The sequence below is a fragment of the Blennius ocellaris genome (genome assembly GCF_963422515.1).
Source record: "Blennius ocellaris genome assembly, chromosome: 13".
In the NCBI taxonomy this organism is placed as follows: Eukaryota; Metazoa; Chordata; class Actinopteri; order Blenniiformes; family Blenniidae; genus Blennius; species Blennius ocellaris.
The window spans coordinates 3587551-3610137 of NC_137662.1; the positions used below are offsets into that span (position 1 = coordinate 3587551).

The following is a 22587-nucleotide window of genomic DNA, read 5'->3' on the forward strand; positions in this document are numbered from 1 at the left end:
AGTAATTACGCCATTCACTTGCTAACACAGCTGCTCGCCATGCTGCCGTTGTCACCGCCCCCTCCCACCCACCACCATACGCACGCCTCCCCATTTCCCATTGTAATGAGCACTCCAGGCTACAAATACCAACAGCTGTCTCTCCCAATACATTTCCATTTAAATATCTATTTAAACACCACAATTTTGCATCTGTGTATTGAACCGAAGGGCCTGGCGCTGCTGTCATTGGTAATGTGATGCCGGTCCAGATTGACGGACGTTTGTTTGGGATTTATTTGTTGCATTTACAAACACATTAGGCGAGACACAAATTAGCTCCCCGTAGATTATTAACAGATTTGAAAGCGTGTTAAAGGAGTGGGTTTCTGGTGCAGAAACAGGTTTACACATGGTGTAAAACCCCGTGCAAACAGTAATTAGGAAACACTTCAACACCAGTCAGAAACACAAATCAATTTAAGTGCAAAACAAAACACACAGTAAGGAGACAAACTGAACAGAAGAACAAAGAAGGACTTGGCTAATAACAAAAACGGCTAATAAATAATCCAATAAAATAGTTTAAATGGAAAACCTCAACACATTCACCAACAGTTTAAAACTCAAAAATGTTCTTCTGATGATCAAATCTCAGTTTAAGCTGAGAAGATATTTAAAAATGTAAAATGTAAATGTAAAAAAATGTACCAACAAACTCTCAGAAACTGGTCTGGAGAACACATTTAGAAAAATAAACAGTCAGTGTTTTAAAATGAATCAAAAACCAACTGCAGGAATTTAAATTAGGCCAATAAATCCACTGAAACCGTCATTTCTATTAAACAGCCCAGTCCGTCCATGTCAGGAGCAGCGTGAGCCCAAAACTATCCTCTCAATGCATGAAGTCAGGATGAGGAATACAGTGAATCATCTCTTTAAAACTCTTCTAGAAACTTTTTAGTTCACAAAGAAGACTTTAAAGTTTTACGTCACCCATGATATTTTGTATACATATATTGAATTAAGGCCGTGTTTTTATTTATAGTGTATTCAATGTTGTATTTTTCCCCGTTTGAAGATGTTTTAAAACAAGAAATATGCACTTTAAATGTGCGCAGGCCCCATGTTTGGAGGACATCGTAGGACTTCACCAGAGAGCCGCACTTCTAACCCCCTCAAACTATTTATTTGTGGACTGGGAAGGGAACAAGTGAGCTCATTTGTAAGGAGAAGAGGGCAGATAGGCTGGAATAATGAGAAAGCGGTGGATGGAGTGACGGTGAGCGGCAGAGAGGAGGGAAGAAGGCCGCACGGAGATGTAAGAGGGATGACTAATGTTGTTAGCAGAGCCATTACTGGTCCGCAGATTAATTCATTAAGTAAATTCATCGTTCACCTCCCCTCGGCCTCTTGTCACAAGGCGTGTAATATGACACCCCTCAAATTTGTTCTAACATGTACCCCAGAGGGGGTAGAGTCCCCTCGTTTCTTCCTCTCTCTCTCTCACACACACACACACACACACACACCCTCCCTCCTCCCAGTCTTTGCTAATGGAGCAGGCGGAGCCACTTATGCTAAAGAGATTGCAGCTGCCTGTCAGCAGGATTGGGGAGGATCCTCCACTGGGGGTTATCACCGCTTTCTCCGCCTCACTTTTTTAATTTTTTTTTTATTCAGATTTCAACCCCCCCTGTTCTTCACTAATGAACTAGATTATCTGATTGACCGATGAAATACAGAAAAAGGCACATTGAATGTGAGGATTCTCGCTTGTCATCAGCTTTGCTCGTCAGCCACAAATCAACATGTGATATTAAAAGATATTTTAGTAAAGATGACAAATATTACCGTTCTGACATGACGTTTCATCCCTTCTCTTAGTTTTTACTAGTTGAATTAATGGAATTAAAAGCGCAGCCATGAAATAATACCTTTCACTGATTACTGATTACTTCTGTTTTGACAAATAACTACCATTTTGATCACAATGTAAAATGAAATCATTAAAATGCAAATCAAATATTGATAACTATGTTTGTTCCAGTCCATAAAAACAAATATACCCACATTAAAATCAGCCAATTGAAATGCAGTCCAACAACTCTCACACAGTTTTTCCACTCAGTCCAAAACCTGTTTAAAATGCTTAAAAACTAGTTTGATCCTGTTCAACGTGTCAAAGAAAAGCCCAGAAACCAGTATGATCGCAGTTTAAATACAAACACTTCCCGGTTCAATCATCCAACCTCTTTAGACCGGATCTGATTTTTAAACGAAGAGCAAGAAATAGTAAATCGGTCTTCACAAACACACCTTCCTCCAGAACTCAGACCAGCTGCTGGTATTTTGTTACAGGACTCTTGTTCCGTCTCACTTTGCACTTTGTAACAGAGCTCGTTTCAACTATTGATGCATAATTGATGTCATTTGCTCGGTCATCGTTACGCACGTCCTCCTGGTTTGATTTCGGTGGCGATTTTCGCCGAACAAAGTCTTGAGCGGTACGCTCACTGTAGGCCCGTCCCTTGGAATTGGAGACGACGTAGTAAAAGTAACGCGACACCGCCATTGTGTACATGCTCTTACAGTGTGGAGCTTTCTTGGCCCACAGCAGAAATCCCCACAGACTCACACTGTTTGTGTTAAATTGTCCCAATTAACGCCGTCAACAGGCTCGGAGGTTTACACTCGCCCTGAATCAACTCGTGTTCCTCCACCCCGCTAAGCTCCCCAAATGGTTCACACCTCAGTGTTTGTGTAAACACATACTCGGGGAGCTAAACCGCCTGGCTTAACCTGAGTTTAGCCCCGCCGAGCCGCGGCTTATCTGCCCGTTTCAACAGCGATTCCTTAACGGCGCCTTTTTTTTTTTTTTTTTTTATCCGGGTGGCTGTGTGAGGCGGAGAGGAAGGCCTCCCACATCACCAGTGGAGCCCGATGCTTAGTTCTTCTGTGTGCTGTGACACACACTGCGTGTTGGGTTCCTCCTGGGCTGGCCCAACGTCACTCTGATTAGATTCTGCTTCAGCAGGCCGCATTGACTGAGCTTCATTTTCACACATCAGTTTGGGGTGGGGTTTTTTGTTTGTTTGTTTGTTTTTTGGCATTTTCGAAAAGTTTTCTGCAAAATTTAAAAAAGAAAATACAAAATTAAAAAAAAAATGTGTTCTCAATCATCATTTTGTGGATAATCTTGTGAAGATTTTGATGAAAAATTCTTAATACAATTTCCATTCTAACATTTTTTTTATTATTATGTTGTTTGTACACTATTTTTATTGGTAGTTGTCCTAATAGTGATTTAGGTGGTATTTTTGGTTCAGATTGTGTTGATTTCAAATAGTTCTATACCTGAACGAAAGAAACCACGTGTGTTTCTCGGTTTGTTATGTGCGTCACATCCAGTGTTGTGCTCCTGTTGACTGTAAGTTTAATGCTGCTGCAGCTTGTGAATTCCGCCTCAGTTCAAACACATTTCATCCAGCGAGACGGCATCGTAGACCGCCTCCTCATGACTCTCCAGCAGGTTGCATTGATGACGTAACCCACCACCACCACCCCCCCCTCCTCCTCCTCCTCCTCCTCCTCCTCCTCCTCCTCCTCCTCCTCCTCCTCCTCCTCCCAGCCGGGCCACACTAAAGCAGAGCAGTCAGAAGAGAAAACGAACCCGGGGCCTAACAAATACATGAAGGTTTGGTTTGACTAAATCCCACTGATAATGGCCACTGTGTCAGAGACTAAAGATAGCGGGAGGGGTGGTGGTGGTGGTGGAGGAGGAGGAGGAGGAGGAGGAGGAGGAGGAGATTACTCTGGCGTTTTGCATCAGTTGCTTTCTGCTGGGTGGCCTGGCTTGTCAAAAAAAAAAAAAGAAGAAGAAGAAGAAGTGAAAGATGGATGGAAAAAGAGAAGGAGAGAAAAGCATTTAACGCAGCACATTGAGGAGGAGAGGGCTCTTAATGCCATCAAAGCGAGGGGAGAAATCAGCCATTAATTTATTCCTTCACTCACACACACACACACACACACACACACAATGTGTGTTCTCATGTCTTCTGAGGACTTTGTATTGGTTTTCATTAATTTCCTGCGAAGCTTTTTCTTTTTTTTAAACTGGACCGTAACGACATTGCTGCCACTTGTCCTGCACTCATTACCAAACACGTCGGTCATCAAGACAGACAAAACTCACAATCGTACCCTTCTGTTCTCCAAAGGTTTATTAATTGCAGGCAGGAAGTCACACACACACAAGCAGCCACACACACACATGTTCCAATGAATGCAAGTTGGTATACAACACACACATGCTCACAGAGCATTGCATGCGAGCATGCAGTCACACACACACACACACACACACACACACACACACACACACACACACACACACACACACACATCTTGATAAATCCAGTAGCATCTGGTCCACGCCAGCCTTGAAAGCCCACTGGAACCAAGGTTGACAAAATGTTTAGCTGTGCATGTGTGTGTGTGTGTGTGTGTGTGTGTGTGTGTGTGTGTGTGTGTGTGTGTGTGTGTGTGTGTGTGTGTGTGTGTGTGTGTGTGTGTGTGTGTGTGTGTGTGTGTGTGTGTGTGTGTGTGTGTGTGTGTGTGTGCGCGCGTGTCTGCCAATGTGTGTGTGTGTGCACCTTAAATGATTTGTGTGTGGATTGAATTATAGCCCTGACGTGAGGAGAAAATTTTTCGCCCTCAGATTCAGGAGGAGGGGCAGATGACTGGGCTATTCATTGGCTGATAAGAACTGATGGAGAGGTTAATAAGCTACACACCCAGGTCATCACAGGCTTTTTACTGGTCTACCGAGGAGAAAGGAGGATGATGGTGCTGAGTGTGTGTGTGTGCGTGTCAGTTGGAGTGCATCTCTTTAGTTTCTGTATTTTATGCTTTCGACCTGCCTTGAAAGGTCCTCTGAAACTTCTCCATTTTGACTTTGCGCAAGTGGGAAAAAAATGTGTGTTCCAGCAAAACGGTTGACTCTTGACGTGTATAAACGATCCCCTGAACCCCCGGAACACAAAACACGTATGCAAATTGTTCAATTAATTGTGTTGCTGGTGCAGCTGGGAATAGACCAGTTCTCTGTCCATTAAGGGTCACATGAGGAATCTGCACACACAGCAGGGTCAGAATCTGTGTGTGTGTGTGTGTGTGTGTGTTCTGATCAAATGGCACATTTGGTACAGAGAAAAGTGTCTGACCACGATAGAAGAACTCTGGTTTATATTTAGAAACCTTGATGCTTCTCCTGCACTCATTCATGTTCATGTTGAACCTCTTCAGTTAGTTCATCTTTATTTCAATGTCTCGTGGTCATTACCGGTCATTTCTCTGTGTGAGGTCATATTTTCACTGATTCTAGGACAACTCGTCCCCGAAAAACATGACAAAAACCTTTAATAAGCCATCAAAAATAAGCTATATGGCACTGATATCAATAATTCTGAAAAAAAACCTGTAACGCCGCTACTCTACGAGCCCTGCAGCTCTATAAATTGTCACAAAGCAGCATCGGTTAACGAGCACCTGAACGCATCACTCAAAGCCGCCATCTATGAACTCTATTTACGGCTTATTATTGTGTCAAATATATTAATATATCTTGTGTTTTTGTAAACAAATACTCTTAATAATCCTTCCAAATGTGTCAAATATACTTTGAAATCCAATCCTTCAAATCCATAATGCTGGAGTAAAAAAAGTTGTCATGGACGAGTTGTCCAGAATCGCGTGGACAAGTTGTCCGGGCTTGCAGTTTCGTGGACGAGTTGTCCAAGCACTATTGTCCCTCCTGAAGCGACTGGCCAGGAATGAGTGTATTGCAAGCTTCAGTCTTATGTAACAAACGTTTTACACATGAGCAGCAGCCAACCAGTTAAATAGTCAATACTGACAATTTTCTGTGTTGTTTTCAACACGTTTCCACTGGCTTTATATAAAAAAACATACATGTAGTATTTTGTCCACCAAAGTCACGAGAAAGCATGACATTATTTATGAGTATATCAAATATAGACGTCTGTATTTATTTGTGGTTGGAGGCTTTTACCTCTTCAGCGCTGTTGTTTTTTTGGGGTTGTTTTTTTTTTCTTTTAACATCAGCCTGGTATTTCTGTCATTCACAAATGCAGCTCAGGCTACTTTTATTTCCCACAACTCCCCTGTGTAACCTGAGGCTAGAAGCAAGCTCCCCCGCTGAGCACAAGACAAAACACTCAAACAGAAAAAAGCAGACTAATCTCTCTCTCACTCAGCTTCTTTTCTCTCTCTCTCTCTCTCACTCTCTCTCTCTCTCTCTCTCTCTCTCTCTCTCTCACTCTCTCTCACATGTGGTACTTCAGCAGTACTCGAGGAGAATATATGGAAATATACTTGTATAAACTGTAGCAGAGTTCAAACATGCTGGAGTGTGATCTGAAACATAGAGAGAGGGATAAGCTCATGAAGAGCACGGCGCTTTACAAGCAAGTACACAGAAACACAAACCTGTTTACGTCCATCACGAGAAAATAAAGTCCAAAAATGTCCAGAAAGATAAAAAAAAAAAAAAAGAAACACTATTTTGCGTTGTAATGACTTTTGAACTTGTGTCTATACATGAGAACAAACGTGACGCCATTAGTTTAGTAGAAATACATTGGAACAGATATTTTCAAAGGGTAGTAAAATTCAATCGGTCTCTTCTTTGCTAAGCGATATTAACGTCTTTATTGTACAAGTATCTTCAGATTGGTCACACATCAGTTCTGTTGGTTTACCTCGTCTTGATTTGACTCCTTTCTACATTTTGTCATTTACATGTAGTTCTCATTTTGGGGAATAAATACCACCCCCAAAAACACTGGAACTGAATTCAGTTCATCTCAGAAACATCGTTCACACTGACAGTGATGCTCCAGCTCTGTGGAAACGGGGGAGAAACACAACTTTTCTAAAAGGCCTTAGTAATTAGTAGTTCTGCACATGCTCAGTAGCTGGACAATACGAACAATGTTTCCTCCAGAGTGACTCCCGGTCCATGTTCTCCTGAGACGTTATAGTTTTATTGTTGAAAGTCACCCAGAAGACCAATCCGACTTCATGATTCGTCAATACGAAACATGCGGGTATCATTTTCAAAAAGTTCCCACGTGAACACAATTTTTCTGAAAGGAAAAGGAAGAAAATGATACGTTTTCACATAAATCGTTGTCTCGTAAACGTGGCCAACAACGTCCGGTGAGATACAAAAGACCTGTTGCAAGTTACTGGTTTGTCAAGCAATCCCATGAGCTGGTGGTTCAAACCTCAACACATTGTTCAAGTCTGCTCTGTAACATAACAGAAGTCCTCCTGGTAGCAGCATTGTCCACAGTAGCTCTGAATGGCATTAAATGTATATGAGAGCCGTCTGCATGTTGGTAGTGCATCAAAGACAGAAAGGCTCATGTCCACATTATAGAGCATCTTCCTCCCGCACAGTGACGTAACTGACACACAAAACATTCATTCATGATAAATCCCAAGAAGATACTTCAATGTAGTGTAATTCTTACTTCTTTTTACTTGTATCCAATAAAGTAACTCCAACGTTCTCTAAGAAAGCATCTTTTTAAATGTGATGTGAATGCAGTTAAACCTTGGACCAGCTCCATGTTTATAGTCTGAATATACAATGAAAGAAGATGAGCTGTTTTTCAATTATTCAAAGTACGTTTTCTCATCCTGCTCGACCTCTGACTTGTTGCCCGTCACCCTGGAGCCGAGAGGAACCGGGATCAGCTGGCATTGAGCCTGAACAGGTGTAGCTGAAGATGTTTTCCCACTGATCATCACCGCTGGCTTTGAGCTGGTTGATTGAGGAGCCTTGCCCACTTTGTGTTGTAGCACTGAAGCTTAATGGAAGCCACCCCCCAAAGGTCCAAGCAAAGGCTCTCATTCTGGAACAAACCAGGAGGAAAAAAAGGACTCGGAGCAGGACCCTAGCATGGGGTCTCCCCTCTCGTCGCTCCCCCTTCTTGTCCCAGGGCTAATAGGGAGACGCCGGGCGCCTTTCCTGCTCCCTATCACCCACTCACCTTAATAATAAAAGAGAGCCCCCTGTGGAAAGGGGCTAGCAGGAGCTGGTGAGGATCACGCTGGTAATAGGATGATGCCTTTTTGCCTTTTGTCATGAGATTATGAACGGGGATAGCCTCTCCTCGCCTCTCCTCTCTGCTCCTCCACTCTTCTTTTTGCGCTTCCCACACACAGCTCCAGACGTCCTGGAGGGCCCTGTCGAGTTGGAGTGGAGACAGGCGTAACCGAGGCTTTGTTGCTCTCCTTGTATGGTAAAGGGCTCGCTAATGAAATACCTTTTAGGGGGTATCGGCAGGTGAGCTCCCCAATCAGGCATTTCAGCGAAAACACACACAGGCGTACATACACTCACATATTCTCCCGTCTCCTCTCATCTGCCCCCTCTTGCTATATTAATTACCTGAAGTGCCCCAGCCTCGCGAAAGGCCCTCAATTCTGCCACCCTCCTCCCTCTCTTCATCTCGCACGACAGCAACAACGACCTAAGCTAGCCTAAAGTGTGTGTGGAGGGGGGGGAGTGCAGTAGAAAGAGAAAGATGATAATAGTGGTAATGAACACGGGTGACAATAATGAGAAATGTAATTGAGAAATGGTGTATGGCAGGCCCCCCGATTTTCCTTTTTCAGCCTGGAGCTAAGTGGGGACAGGTTGAAAATCATCTTATTTAGAGCCTTGTTAAACGCCTCGCGTCGAGTGTCGAGAAAGAGAGGGCGTCTGACGCTAACGCTAAAGCGAGCTGACAAGCATAGAGCAGTGATACAGCGGGGCTAATGGGTAAAGTCGCCGTTGACTTCAGACACATTTCTTCTTCTCTTCTAATTTCTGCTTGAAGTTGAGTGGCGTGGTCACAACAGCCGGTGCCGCACTGTTAGGATTATTGTTAAACACCTTAATGCTTCACTGCGGCCCCTTTCTTTTTCCAGTCGGCTCGCTTTGATTGTTTCCCACGTCTTGTGTTCCTGCCTGTGAGAGTCACCGTTCGCTCCGAGTCTGCACATGCATCGAACGCTCGCCGTTTGATCACTCAGCGTGTCCGCGTGTAATTGTGGCTGCGCATTTGTTCTCCTTCCATCTTATGTTCACTGCAAGTTGTGTGTGTGTGTGTGTGTGTGTGTGTGTGTGTGTGTGTGTGTGTGTGTGTGTGTGTGTGTGTGTGTGTGTGTGTGTGTGTGTGTGTGTGTGTGTGTGTGTGTGTGTGTGTGTGTGTGTGTGTGTGCGTGCGTGCGTGTGCGTGTGCGTGTGCGTGTGTGTGTTCCTGTCTCCTCCTGGCCTTCTCACCCAGGCCGAGATAGAGACAGGGCGGTCTGGGCTTTAACAGACAGAGGCTGCCTCCACCAGCCCATAGTCTGCCACTCTCTGATAATGTTTATTGATTTGTAGCAAAAACACAATTTGATGGAGTTGGGGGAAGAGGAGGGGGAGGGGGGGGTGGGAGAGGAGAGGAGAGGAGAGGAGAAGTGTGTATGTGTGTGATTGTCACGGCTTGGCTGCGTCTGATCGACAAATACAGAGAATTAGAAACTCCAGGAGAGGCATTTGTTTTGTTACATTTCATTGCTTCTTTATTTGATTTACACTTTAATTTACTCAAATATGTTTGTAGTGCAGATTTAATAGAGTGTCGGTGAGTCAGATCCAGATGAGACTGAATTGATCCCGGAAACAGATATTTAATCTAATATTTATACGGCGAGGCAGCGAGAGTCGAAAGCTTGAATTCTCACGTTTCAGCCAGCAGCTGAAAAGTGTGCGTGCGTGCGTGCGTGTGTGTGTGTGTGTGTGTGTGTCTCAAAGCGAAGCCTCCTAATATGAACATTTCCTCTCCGGAGTCAGTCTATTATGTGACCTCTGTTTGCCCGAGCTCCCGACCGCCTTCGCCTCTGAGGTGGAGGGACCAGAGGTGTCTGGAGGTTGGTTTACTGTTAGCTCTCAGGTCAAATGTGTTTGCCCACCACGCTGTGTGTGCGTGCGTGTCTGCGTGTGTGCGTGTGTGTGTGTGTGTGTGTGTGTGTGTGTGTGTGTGTGTGTGTGTGTGTGTGTGTGTGTGTGTGTAGGAGAGTCAGGAGTGAAGAGCAGCGTGTGTCTAAAAGAGGGAGGAAGGAGAATATTAGCTGGACAAGCGTCCCTGAATACAAATGTTGGAACAGTGAGGTGACGGAGCTGATGGTGCACGCCGTCCTGCTCATTAAACAGGACTCCGTTCAAAACAGCCTCGAAACGCACTTAATTAGCGCCAATTGCTTTCACAGGCTGAAGAATTGGTTCGTCTTCAGTATCTTGGAGTACTGCTCAAATGTTGCTCCAGTAATTCACTGCTGCTGGCGACTCAAATCCCAAAAGGACGTATAGTTTTTACAGTCATTTTGAAGAGATATTATTATATTATTCAACAAAAACGGCATCAGACGCATCTCCTTCACAGCAGTACAGACTTCCTGCTGGATTCTCGACTGTGCTGACCGCTTATTGTTTAATACTCACAGTTCCTTTGTTTTTTTTGCATAGTTTCACTAAACTCAGTTGGTTGAGCCACTCGTCTTCCAATCCCAAGATTGTTGGTTGAGTCGCCATATTAAAACACATCTAATCACACAGATCTCCTCCATGGTCTCACTCCAGCTAACGTTTCGCCTGCTCCTCCCGTCGCATCGCCTCCATACAACCTATTTGTGGTTTAACCTTTTTCTAGCCCTTGATTGGCTTGTTAATAACATCCAGCCCCCTGCAGATGGCTTCTCATCCCCCCAGTGTGATCACCAACTCACCGTTCATTGTGCGGACCTGTTGATTGATGAATTCCACCCAGCATGGACCTGTTTGTAAGAAATGAATCGGAGCAGCAAGTCTGGATCTGCTCGCCCCTGTTACACCTGTGATCACTGTTACCATTTATATAGTCTGTGACATTGAGATACCGTATTTTCCGCCCTATAAGGCGCACCTAAATACCTCAAATTTTCTCAAAAGCTGCCGGTGCGCCTTATATATGGACGATTGTTCTACTCAAGACTGCTATTTGACAGCTGAACAACCAGAAGCTTTTATTTTGACAACTCTAACTTCGCAACCGGATCTTCAGAGCGGACCACACTCCGCACAACACCTTAATCACTCATGGTTGCACACCAACATTCTAACAAACCAAAATAAACTAGATGAAATAATTACTCCCTAAACTGGGGGACAAAAACACAGCATAAACACAATCAACACAACACCAAGCCCAACAACGACCCACAATAACCTCCAACAACACAAAACATGAATTTGTCGCTGCAAGGCATGATGGGACATCATGCCTTGCAGCGACAAATTCAACCTGAGCTCCTCAGTGCAGCCGATAGAAACTCCCATAATTCATTGCAGCTGTTTGTGGTGTTTTAAATGCAATTATTGGGGGTTATATTTGGTTTGTGGTGTCGGTAATAATTGTGTTGTGTTGTGTTTTTGTTGCTTAGTTCATGTAGTTTAGTTTATTATTATTATTATTATTATTATTACCGGTAGTTGTAAGTTGTCAACCAGTAGTGAAGAAGGTTTTGTGTGTAGTGTCCTCCTGGCATAGGCTGCAGATAAACTATTAAAATAAAGCATGTGCACCTCTCTGGGTGTTAGAATCAGTGGAAAATGTAACCTAATGGCTTTGAGCTATAAATGTTGCCGACCACTGGTCTATTCCATGCGCCTTATAGGGCGGTGCGCCTTATATATGAATGAAGTTGTAAATTATGTCAATCAATGTAGGTGCGCCTTATAACCCGGTGCGCCTTATAGGGCAGAAAATACGGTACGTCTTTTTTACTGCTCCGCAGTACAATGTATACATGAAATGGCCTGCAATAACCGCCATTAATCTCCCCATGATAAAAGAAATGCAACACTGCGGTTGAGCCGTGCTTTGGTTGAGCTCATGATCAGTTCACCACAGCGTTTATGAAGTCATTCACAATAATTATACCCTGCGTCTTGATCACCGCCAGGTAAACAGTTTGGCCCCGAGACACGTATTGAGACTTCTGTAACCTTCGTCTGCAACCAGGAAAGCTGTGGAGCTTCATATCCGGCATGCTGACACACGAATAAACCTCTGAATAATGTGTTAATGAGAAAACTAATAATTGTAATTATGGAATAGAGCCAATTCGTGCGTGTCTCCCACTTGCCTGCTCTCTCTCTTTCTCTCTCTCCCTCTCTCCCTCTCCAGACCTCCACCTCTTTTGTGAGTTGTAAAGCAAGCAGTGGTTGACAAATGACACCAGTGGAAAAGCCACTCATTGTGCCTCAGTGCCAGAGGAGGGTTTTTCTTTTTCCTTTTTTCTCCCTCCTTCGCATTTCACTTTTCTCCTTTTTCGGTGTGAGGAGAAGGAGGAGGAGGAGGAGGCAGGGAGGGAGGGAGGGAGGAAGGGAAGGAGGCAAGTGTGAATCGGTTAATGTGCTTCCATTCAGACGACATTATACACAGGTTCAATAAAGCAGGAATCTGCTCTATACGCGGGAACCATTGTGCCATTGAGGACAGCTGAAAAAAGGCCTCGTACAAGACTCCCTGGAAAAAAATAGCCCTCAGCAGCACTCCAGTAGAGAGCAGGGGAGAATGGAAACGGGCAGGAGAAATCACATGTGCAATGTCGAGGAGAGGGGAGGGGAGGGGAGCGAACGCTCTGATTCTTCCACATATCTCAAGTGTTGTAATGTTGCCGAGCTGTGTGTTGTAGCAACTGTTGCTCTAACTGAAAGATAAACGCACTCTCCTTGTAATTGCTAACCCACTAAACACCACTATTGGTCATCTCTCTTGCTGGAATGTGTAAAACTGATCAAAATCAAACATTTAGCATCATTTATTTATTATTTTATCATTTTTCATCGTACTTTGAAAAAAATTTGTATTCAGACAGAGTTTTTTTTAAACCAGCAACACTATTAGATGCAGTTTATTGGCATTTAAACATGTTAGAAAATGGAAAAACGAATGAAAATTGCATGTATTTGTTTAATCATTACATGTAACCAACAAAACATGAAAAAAACAATGATGATGCATTTTGTTAACCTAGAATTTTCACAAACTGGGGAAATAGTAAGGAAACACCACTTTTTTAAAGGACAAGTGCAAGTATGAGTGCTAAATTTTTGCTACTTGCCGGTACTACCGATACGAGTATTTATTAAAATAGATCAATAAAACCTAATTCATAGTCCACTGCTGTATGTGTTCTGTAGACTGCAGACCGAGGGACCGACATGACTCGTGCTCTCTTGTCTTGTATCGGGAGCTTTCAGGAGTATGAGTACTCTGTGCAGTATCGGACCTGATAGCAGATACTGTTTCTTAACAATTGTAATTTCTTTAAATGAATTCCAACAGGATGTTGGTCAATGAGAGCCCAAACAGACCCAGGAAGTCCCACTGACGTGAAGATTTCTGTTGCGAGGCCGCTCTGTAACCAGTAAAAACATTCAAATAAAACCTCATAACAACAAATCCATTAAAGTGGAAGGGTTTGAATGAGCCGTACGAAATAAACGGAGAAATGTTGATTAAGAGATGAGGTGTGGAGTTTGTTTGAATCCTTCGTATTTTGGTCCAGAGCAGCCAAACGTTTACTTCTTCCTTCTCAGCGTCTCCTTCCTTAACAAGATCCTCCTCACATTAATTAAATCAAGTCTTCAGCAGGCCCCTTACACACTCACCACCTCCCTCCTTCCCTCCTGCACACACACACACACACACACACACACACACACACACACACACACACACACACACACTCCGGCCCTCACCACAGACCCCTCTGATTAGTCCCGTCCCCATCATGCATATTCACATGGCTGCAGTGACAGCCTTTTAACGAGCTCTTACCTAATCACAGGAAACAATGTTCATCCTGTTCTTTTTAGTCCTCCTTTTCTCCTTTCCTTTCATGTGTCCCCCCCGCCTTTCATGCACCCCCCCTTGATCCCTGCTGATATCAGACGCTCAGGCGGAGACAAGAGAGACACAAGCTTCGGCTCGGCCTTACATGAAAAAAAAAAAAAAAAAAAACGCAATTCAGAAAGTGACTTGAGCACAAGAGGAGAAGTTCAGCTCTATCTCCTCCCCCTCCTCCTCCTCCTCCTCCTCCTCCTCCTCCCCCCCCAATCCTCTCTCTTTCTCCCCCTCCCGTTCCTCCTCCCCGCCTTTTTACATGTCCGATAGACAAATTGGATTAGCAGCTATTGGATTAAATGACAAAATGGTGGGATAAGAAATGAGATGAACGTGCTGTGATCAGAGCTTTTAATGTTTCTCTTTCTGTCTCGTTCATTTCCGCCGCGTTATCCAGCCACTCGCTCCTTGACGGCACACGGAGAAAGTTCCCGCCCGTCCAGTTATCCGTGAGCCACAACATGGAAACTAGCGATGTGGGACGGCACGGTGGTGGAAAGACCAACCCCTAACTTCTCTATAATCACATTGGCTGTACAATTCTCAGAAATGTGCAACGTGAGCTGGTTCAACCGCCTCTTTTTACAAAACATCTCACAATATCCATCAGTTTTTCTTTCGTTCTTGACCAAACGAAGGGAGTCAGATAACAAACGTGTGACACGCTGGTGATTCTTCTTTGTCAACTATTACATGAGTACAAAACTGTAGCTTTCTGTTTTTTTTTTTATTTTGTAAATGTCAGGCACAATCCATCTGGAAGATAAAGTATGCGATCAAAATGTAATCAGTGGTGACAGTATCCGAGTAAAAGCGGTTACCTGGAAAGTGTCGACCTCTGCAGTTGAATGCGCAGTCAGTTTACCAGAACAATCAATTCATTCATTTTGATGATGGTCCTTTCAGAAGACGTACGTTTTGTTTAGATCCAGCTTGTTGCTTTCAATTGGCCACACTGGCCTGATAACCACTGAGATTAATCTAATTACTTTCAGTCTCTATACCTTGAAATCTACACATTCTAATAGGAATTTTCTTACAGAGATGTATTGTAAAAGGAAACACTTGACATGAAGTGTCAACAAGTGCTGATTTCAGTGTAATTAAATAGTAACCTGTTTCAGTTCACCCTACAAGGTAAAAACACTGACCGATTCCATTAATAACAGTGAATCTGGTGTCTGATAGCAGAGCTCACAGTCAGGAGCCTCGTGGACGTCAAGCCTCTACAATCAGGGCTGTCTTAGCAGGTGAATTAGACTTTGTTTACACAACAACATTATCGGAGGAAAAACTGAAAACTCCCATGACATTTCGGGCGTCTGTTTACACGACAACGGTGCTCGGAGCCATTGAACATGCAACTTTTTGAAAAAGCTGCGACTGTGGCTGCGGTGTGCAGCAGCAGTGTTTCAGAAAAGTAGTGTTCCCCCAGTTTCCATGGAGACAGAGTAAATAGTTGTTCTGGACATGCTCAGTAGACTCCCAGTCCACATACAGGACCTGAGACAATATTAGGCCAACGGTCATAATATTATGGCTGATCGACCATGTGTGGCTCCCAGTCCTTTTTCCTTGGCTTGGATTTCCTCGAGCCACGATTTCTTGTGCGACAGGAAGTGGACTCTCTCTGATCTTTGATCAAAATGTTAACGGCGAGCAGAACACATCTCACATTGCCGGGTTTAAAGTAGACGAAACGTGGAACTCTACAGCAGACATACTTAACATTTCGTCATCGCACATTGTTTTGTGGGTTTTACTTTATCTTGGGATTTTGTGACCTTGGACAGGTTTTCTTACAAAGAAGCTCCTGATCTCAATGGGACTTCCTCCTAAAAATCAAAGTGTAAAGGAAAAGATAGCAGATTCATTAATATTTGACCACTGAACGCATTATTGTGCGCGATAAGATTAGACCCTATTCAGAACCAGTGCAGTCCAGCAGCGGCGGCCGTCTGACCACCTCAGGGTGGGTTTCATTATTCCTATCTAAACTGACTGGAACACTGGCCAAGATGGCTATCTTAATCTTATTTGGCTATTGAGGCACATGTTCCCATTTCATCCTCTCTCTCTCTCTCTCTCTCTCTCTCTCTCTCTCTCCTCCTCCTCATTTCTCTCTCTGTAGTTTCTCCACCATCTCTCATAAATCTGTGCGACCGATGCTAACCAGGCTCTGCTTCATGCCCGGAGGAGAGCAGCCTGCCTGCATGCAGACGCCACTCCGTGTCATTGTGTCCCGGCCGCGCTCGCGAGGCGGCGAGAGTGAAACAAGAGAAGAGTGAGACAGGCGATCAGATAGAGGGGTTGTTGGGATCCGTCTATCGCTTGTATCTCGGCGCGGCGCGTGCGCCTGCCTCGATCGTATCTTCCGCTCCTCGCACACAACGATAGCCGAGGTTCCCCCGAACATGATATTAATGATGATAAAGTTCCCTGTCGGCGGGGGGAAGCCCCCGTGTATCTCCGTCAGACATATTCCACGAGCCCTTTGATGTGCTGATCAAACATGGCCGGCGTGCCAAATTTCTCGCTGCAGCCGGGGCTCAGCTTGGCCCGGCTCCGCTCTGCCCCGCTCGGTGTTGAAGCACCGAGAAGTGGCGTGTAAGGCAAACAGCAAGACCCAGAGTGCGACCTGCCAAAGCGCCAGATGCTTTGATCCAAGATGGCCTCCTGAGAGCCAGCATGGCTGCACGGCGCCTCGGAGCCAAGGCTGGATTCACAGACAGTGTCGGTGCCGCCTGCCAGCGACATTTACACCATTTGTCTTCAGACAACACAAACAATCAGCAGTTTTTTTCTTTCCCCGCCGTAACATCATGAGACGGACTCGTCACTGAACACAAACGGGATCCCTTCTTATGAGAAAGAGCTTAAATATATATGAAATGCAGTACAGATCTTCTCATTTCACCCCCTTGTCATTACAAATTGATTTACAGTATTATTTAGTTTCTTGGTACAAATTAAATGTGTGTATTAGCTCATAATTTTGAATAATTGGGAAATAATTACATTTGTTGGAATTACATAAAACCTTATTGTGTGTTATAGAAGAAACAATCTTTATAAAAACAATGGCATCATGTAAGTGTTGTTTCTGTCTTACTAGAACTATTCTAGATTGTTGTCCCAAATACACAGATTTTTCCTGAACCTTCACTAAAGCAGGGTGCAATATATTGTTTACCTTTAGGTTACAATGATTTAAACAAGACTAAATAGGATGTTTCTTTGTGGATTTATTGGAATTATATATAGATATATAGATATATAGATATAGATAGATATATAATTTACCCGTCATCAATTAAGTTTTGGTAACTTCTGTATTATTTCTCCATTTAGCCTCCTTTTTTTTTAACCAAACCACAGTAATTACCTTTGACTAAATGATTAAAGACATTGACAACATTGACAAAGGTCTAGCTTATGTTGTATTTCTAGAGTTTGAGCTTTACACCTGTCACAACATCAGAAACCTTCAAGTTACACCTCTGGTGCACTTAAGGATGACGTATGTAATTTAAAATCTGGCGAGAAACATTGCTTTTATAGTTTGTTGATGTGTTTGTAATGTGTTGATGTGGACACTCGTGCAAAAGAAGGCTGTCGGTGTTCAGGGAAGTAGCCTTTTAACTAACAACACATTACATGGCTGAACAGAATGGAAACAGAGCTCAGGGGACATAATGACGAGATTCAGTGAAAGATTAATTCCATATGCTGAAGTTTAAATAGAGCTTTGGAAAAAAACATCAAAAATACAACTAAAGTAATACAATTCTAGGTTTTTTTTTAAAAACAGTGGAGGAAAATAAAACATTCTGAAACAAAAATGAGTAGAGACAAACAGAATAGTCACCTGAAGCAATAAAAGCCAGGAAAATGATCTTGAAGACGTTCCTGTGTGTGATCCTGACTGAGTTTTGATGCAACTGTCTCTTTAAGAGTCAGGTGGCATCTGGAGGTCAGAGGTCGCGCCGAAGGGAGGCGGATGCTGAGCAGCTGTCGATCGTCCTGCCTCCACGCCCCCCCCCCCCTCTCCCCCCTCACCTGCTCTCCTCCTTCCTTCCACCCTTTCTTACCTCCTCTCCTCTTTTAGCCTACCTTCCCTCTGACCCCCCCCCCCCCTTCATGAGATGCGGCTGCTGGCTGCTGGCTTGCTAACGGTGGGGGATATAGCTTTATAATCCCCCTCCGTCTTCCAACCCGCCTCGCCACAATGTCACAGGAGCTTAATATTTGCCATTATTATTTGCTTGTTTTATTTGACTTGGAGGCAGCACAATGACCTGTCAGCGCCGGCTTTATCCCTCCTCCGAGTGTCGTCCATTTCAAAGTTGACTACAGTAATCCACGAGCCCCCGATTCCGCTAAATCCTCAAGCTTTCTTTCATTCGCTGGCTTTTTTTTTTTTCTTCCCCTCTCCCTCTCTCTTCCTCCTCCTCCTCCTCCTCCTCCTCCTAAATGAAATTACATACATCTGCTGGCTCAGAGTATCACAAATGTCCACACACTCACCGGTGTCCTCTCTCACACACACACACACACACACACACACACACACACACACCACCAGTCTGCCTTTTGTCATCTGTGATGCAACGCCCCGTGTGTGTGTGTGTGTGTGTGTGTGTGTGTGTGTGTGTGTGTGTGTGTGTGTGTGTGTGTGTGTGTGTGTGTGTGTGTGTGTGTGTGTGTGTGTGTGTGTGTGTGTGTGTGTGTGTGTGTGTGTGTGTGTGTGTGTGTGTGTGTGTGTGTGTGTGTGTGTGTGTGTGTAACCAATAATGAGAAAAAAACACTTGTTTTGTTTCCTCCCTCCTGAACAGTTAAATGAATTGTTTCCTCTGTCGTCACACTTTTCCCAAGATATTCTAAAATGTGTTTGTTTAAAAAAAAAAAAAAAACACACAGATGCAGCTGCATTGTGACATTAAATAAAATAACAATTTAATGTGAATGAATCTCGGCCGGGGAGTTTTCATGTTGTTCCTGTGCTTTCTTGGGTTTTCCAGCCTCTCTCAAGCTTGTTAGGTGAGCAGGTGACCTTTGACCTTTGGTGGCAGTTTGTAGAGGTTTATTTAGTCTGAAAAAATCTCAGTTTCTCCTTTTTTGTGCCTGAATTATTCAGAATTTGTATTTCTTTTTGATGTTTCTCAAGGAATAAAACAAAACATTTAATATGTATTCTTTGTAACTGTACTGCTCAGCGATGTTTGACTCTCTTTGTCTTGTTAGTTTATGAAACGCTTCATTGATTCACCAGTGAAAAGCTCAGAGGCGTCCAGTGATGGCGGTACAGCGGTGCAGTGGTCAGCCCGTCCGTCTCACGGCAGGATAAACACCAGTCTGAAGCTGAAATGAAATGATATTAATACTCAGGAATTCCCTCATGGTCCAGAAATGCTGCGTGAGCATCACAGCGACTTCCTCATGAAAAGTGAAAGAAAAAAAAAGCATCATCAATACTATAATAAACTCAGACACCATCTTTGATCCAAAGTCCTGTTTTAACCATGTTACTTCTCTTCAGTCTGGGATTAACCAGAGCATCATGAACACAAACACAAATTATACGAGTGATTTCATCTATAATGTCTTAATAAATGAACATTAACAGCTGAAACAACACAAAGCACCACATATTAGCACGTCTTTGTTTGTCCACTTTTATTCAGAATATTGCCGCTCATCTCAGTTCTGTGTGTTCATACGGTGGCTTATTTTTATTTAACGGAGAAAAGACGGTTATTTTTGCCCATTTGTACTTCTAATGATAGTTTCTTTTACAAAATCTGCATAGTGCTGTTAAAGTGGTAAAAAACCCACGAGTCTTTAAATAACAGGTGGGATTGAGTCTGTTTGCAGCAGGAGGAGCGTCCGGTGTGAAAAGGAGGCGCACGGCGTCCAGCCTCAGTGTGTTCGTCCCGTTCAGTCATTTTAATCTTCATAAATCATGACGATCGTCTGACTTCTGTCTGATTGAGGTGTTTGTTTTGTTTAGTTTTTTTAATTACCTGGCAAACATGCGGAGCGATTCTATTGGACGTGCTTTGTCTGCACCGCTTGTTTCATAAAGCGGCGGCCCCGGGCGAGGGCGTCTGAGGCCGGCCGGCTCGCTGTGTGTGCAGCAGGTATTACACGGCGCGGCGGAGAGGCCCGCAGACGGCGAGGGCTGCCTGAGTGATTGGTGGATCTGTGTTGCCCTACAGTGAGAGAGAGGCTGCACTCTGTTAAGGCGTTCCACCGTAATCGCCGAGTTAATCCAGCCCCGGCTGAAGCCGTATTGACGTAGTGGAGACATGGTGTGAAGCATGTGAATGTTTACTCAAGGGCCATCAGTGAAGAGTGTATTTACACACATACACACACACACACACACACACACACACACACACACACACACACGTCTTTTATCTGCCTCATCTCGTCCCTGTGCAGTCACATTCACAACTTCGCCATCAGCAATCACTGCATGTTGCCATTTTGGGGACAAACAGGCAGCATACATGCATACAGTCATCAGCCACAACATTACTACCACCTGTGTATCATTATCAAGGTGAGAACTGTTTGCAGGGGCAATTTGATCCTCGGTGACTCGTCTGTCGTCTCTGAACCTGTTTCACTGTTTCTCCTTCTGTGCAAAACTTGGGTTGATACCGAACACAACAACAGCTGCACTTCTCTGTGAGCTAGTTTGTTTTGATTCATTTTACTTTTTCTGTTTGTTCATTAAGCCAACAGTTTGGCATAATATCTTAGACATATTTAAGTATAGCTGGATAGTTTTTAGTTAGATTTTTTTCCGATGATGTATGTTAGAGTGGTGAAGCATTTCAGTGTTGGCTATGTATGAACAGGAGTGTGCATAACACATTAGCATGGAAGGAATTTTTTATTGTGTACCAGTTTTTTGTAGAAAAAAAGAAAAAAAATATTTTTTAAATCACTCAATTCAAGTCGCAGCGGATAATGTTTCTGCTTGTGACACAAAGTCTAAAATATACCGTTATAATTCTTATTTATAATGAAATAATGTATGCATTTGTTTTTGACAGGAGTATCAAACACGTTGTAGTGCAGGGACCACATGCAGCCCAGTAAAATAGTGCCATAATGAGCGTTGAACGTTTTCATTTGTTTGCCGGAGAATATACGTGAAGAAAATGTCTCTATTTTCACTAAAATCCAACAAGTCATTAAATATATAAATAAAAACTAAATAATGAGAACAATGAAAATAAAAAAACAATTTAATGAAACTTTGTGGTGCAAAATCCAGTCAACAGTTGTGATTTATTCTGCATGTTTGTACAACTTCACCCAGACAACAGGGCTTTGCGGCTAATGCTAGCTTGCTAGCTTGCTAGCTTTCAGGGCAGTATCACTGATACGTCAGCTCGGCTCTCAGTGACCTGTTGTTTCCACTCCTCTTAAGAAACGTGTTCAAAAGGCTGGTTTTGTCCAGCAGGACCTCCAGCATGTTGGACACCCCTGGTCTGTAGTAGATCTCTGAACAAAGGTGTATTTCTTTCGTTCCACATCCTGTGAGCAGCGACAGAGTCGCAAAACAAAGCGGTTGAACTTGCTCCTTGTCCAAACTTGCACCTTGTTGTGAACAACACCTGCAGGCTTGAACTTTAACGATTAGCATTATCGCTCTCCCTTTTTTTTTCCCACTGAATTCATGCACAAGTTCCATGTTGTGTTCATGATCTCTGTTTCCTCTTCTCAGGCAACAACAAGGAGGAGGAGGAGGCCATGATGCAGGAGTGGTTCATGTTGGTCAACAAGAAGAACGCCCTGATCCGACGGCAGAACCAGCTCTCTCTGCTGTACGTGTCGCCCTCGCTTCTCTCGCTTCACACTCACTTGGAGGCGTTCTGGATCCACGGAAACATCCACAGTCTCACGTTTCACCTGCTTGTTTTCTTCAGTTTTATACAACAATGAAAGACTTAAAAACATGAAAACTTCACATCATTACTGAAGCTTTCAGTTTATTACGAAACACCCGATTTACAAGAATAACAACTAATTAACTAATTAAATTAAACTTAATCAATGAACAACTGATCATTTGTTTACATACGTGATGTTGTGTTCTCAGTTAACAACAACACACATTTCTTTACTGCGATAAAGAACAACCCTGAAGGTTCTTCAAGTTGGTTAAAATCTCTTCTAATAACACACATTTATTTACATTTGTAAATATTTGTCAAGATTTGTTTACTTGTGTCTCGCTTGTTTAGATGAGATTTGAGAACAACAACAAATATTTGTTTACATGTTACTGTTGTTCTTTTTTAGTCCATCAGACGTCATTCAAATTCAACACAGAATTATTTACATGTAAAAGTCGTTTATCAGTAGTTTAGATCTGATTGTTAATTATATGCAAATGTTGTTTCATGGTTGGTTAAAAACAACATTGATTTGTTTACTAATACATATTTTTTACAGAAAATTGGGATTGCTATAGCTGCAATTAAAGAACAACACACATTTGTTCACACAAACATTTTGTAAGTGATTTAAATGTCTTTCAGAAAACAACTAGATTTGTTGTTTACATATAAATAAT

The 22587-nt window shown here is 43.2% G+C and overlaps 1 protein-coding gene across 1 annotated transcript in view; it reads left to right on the forward strand.

Moving 5' to 3' along the window:
- The window catches only part of ehbp1 (EH domain binding protein 1), a 168619-nt gene that overhangs the window by 133932 nt on the left and 12100 nt on the right, over positions 1-22587 (forward strand). Inside the window, 1 exon segment of the mRNA XM_080507374.1 lies at positions 21736-21835. Coding sequence (XP_080363500.1) covers positions 21736-21835 — 100 coding nt within the window.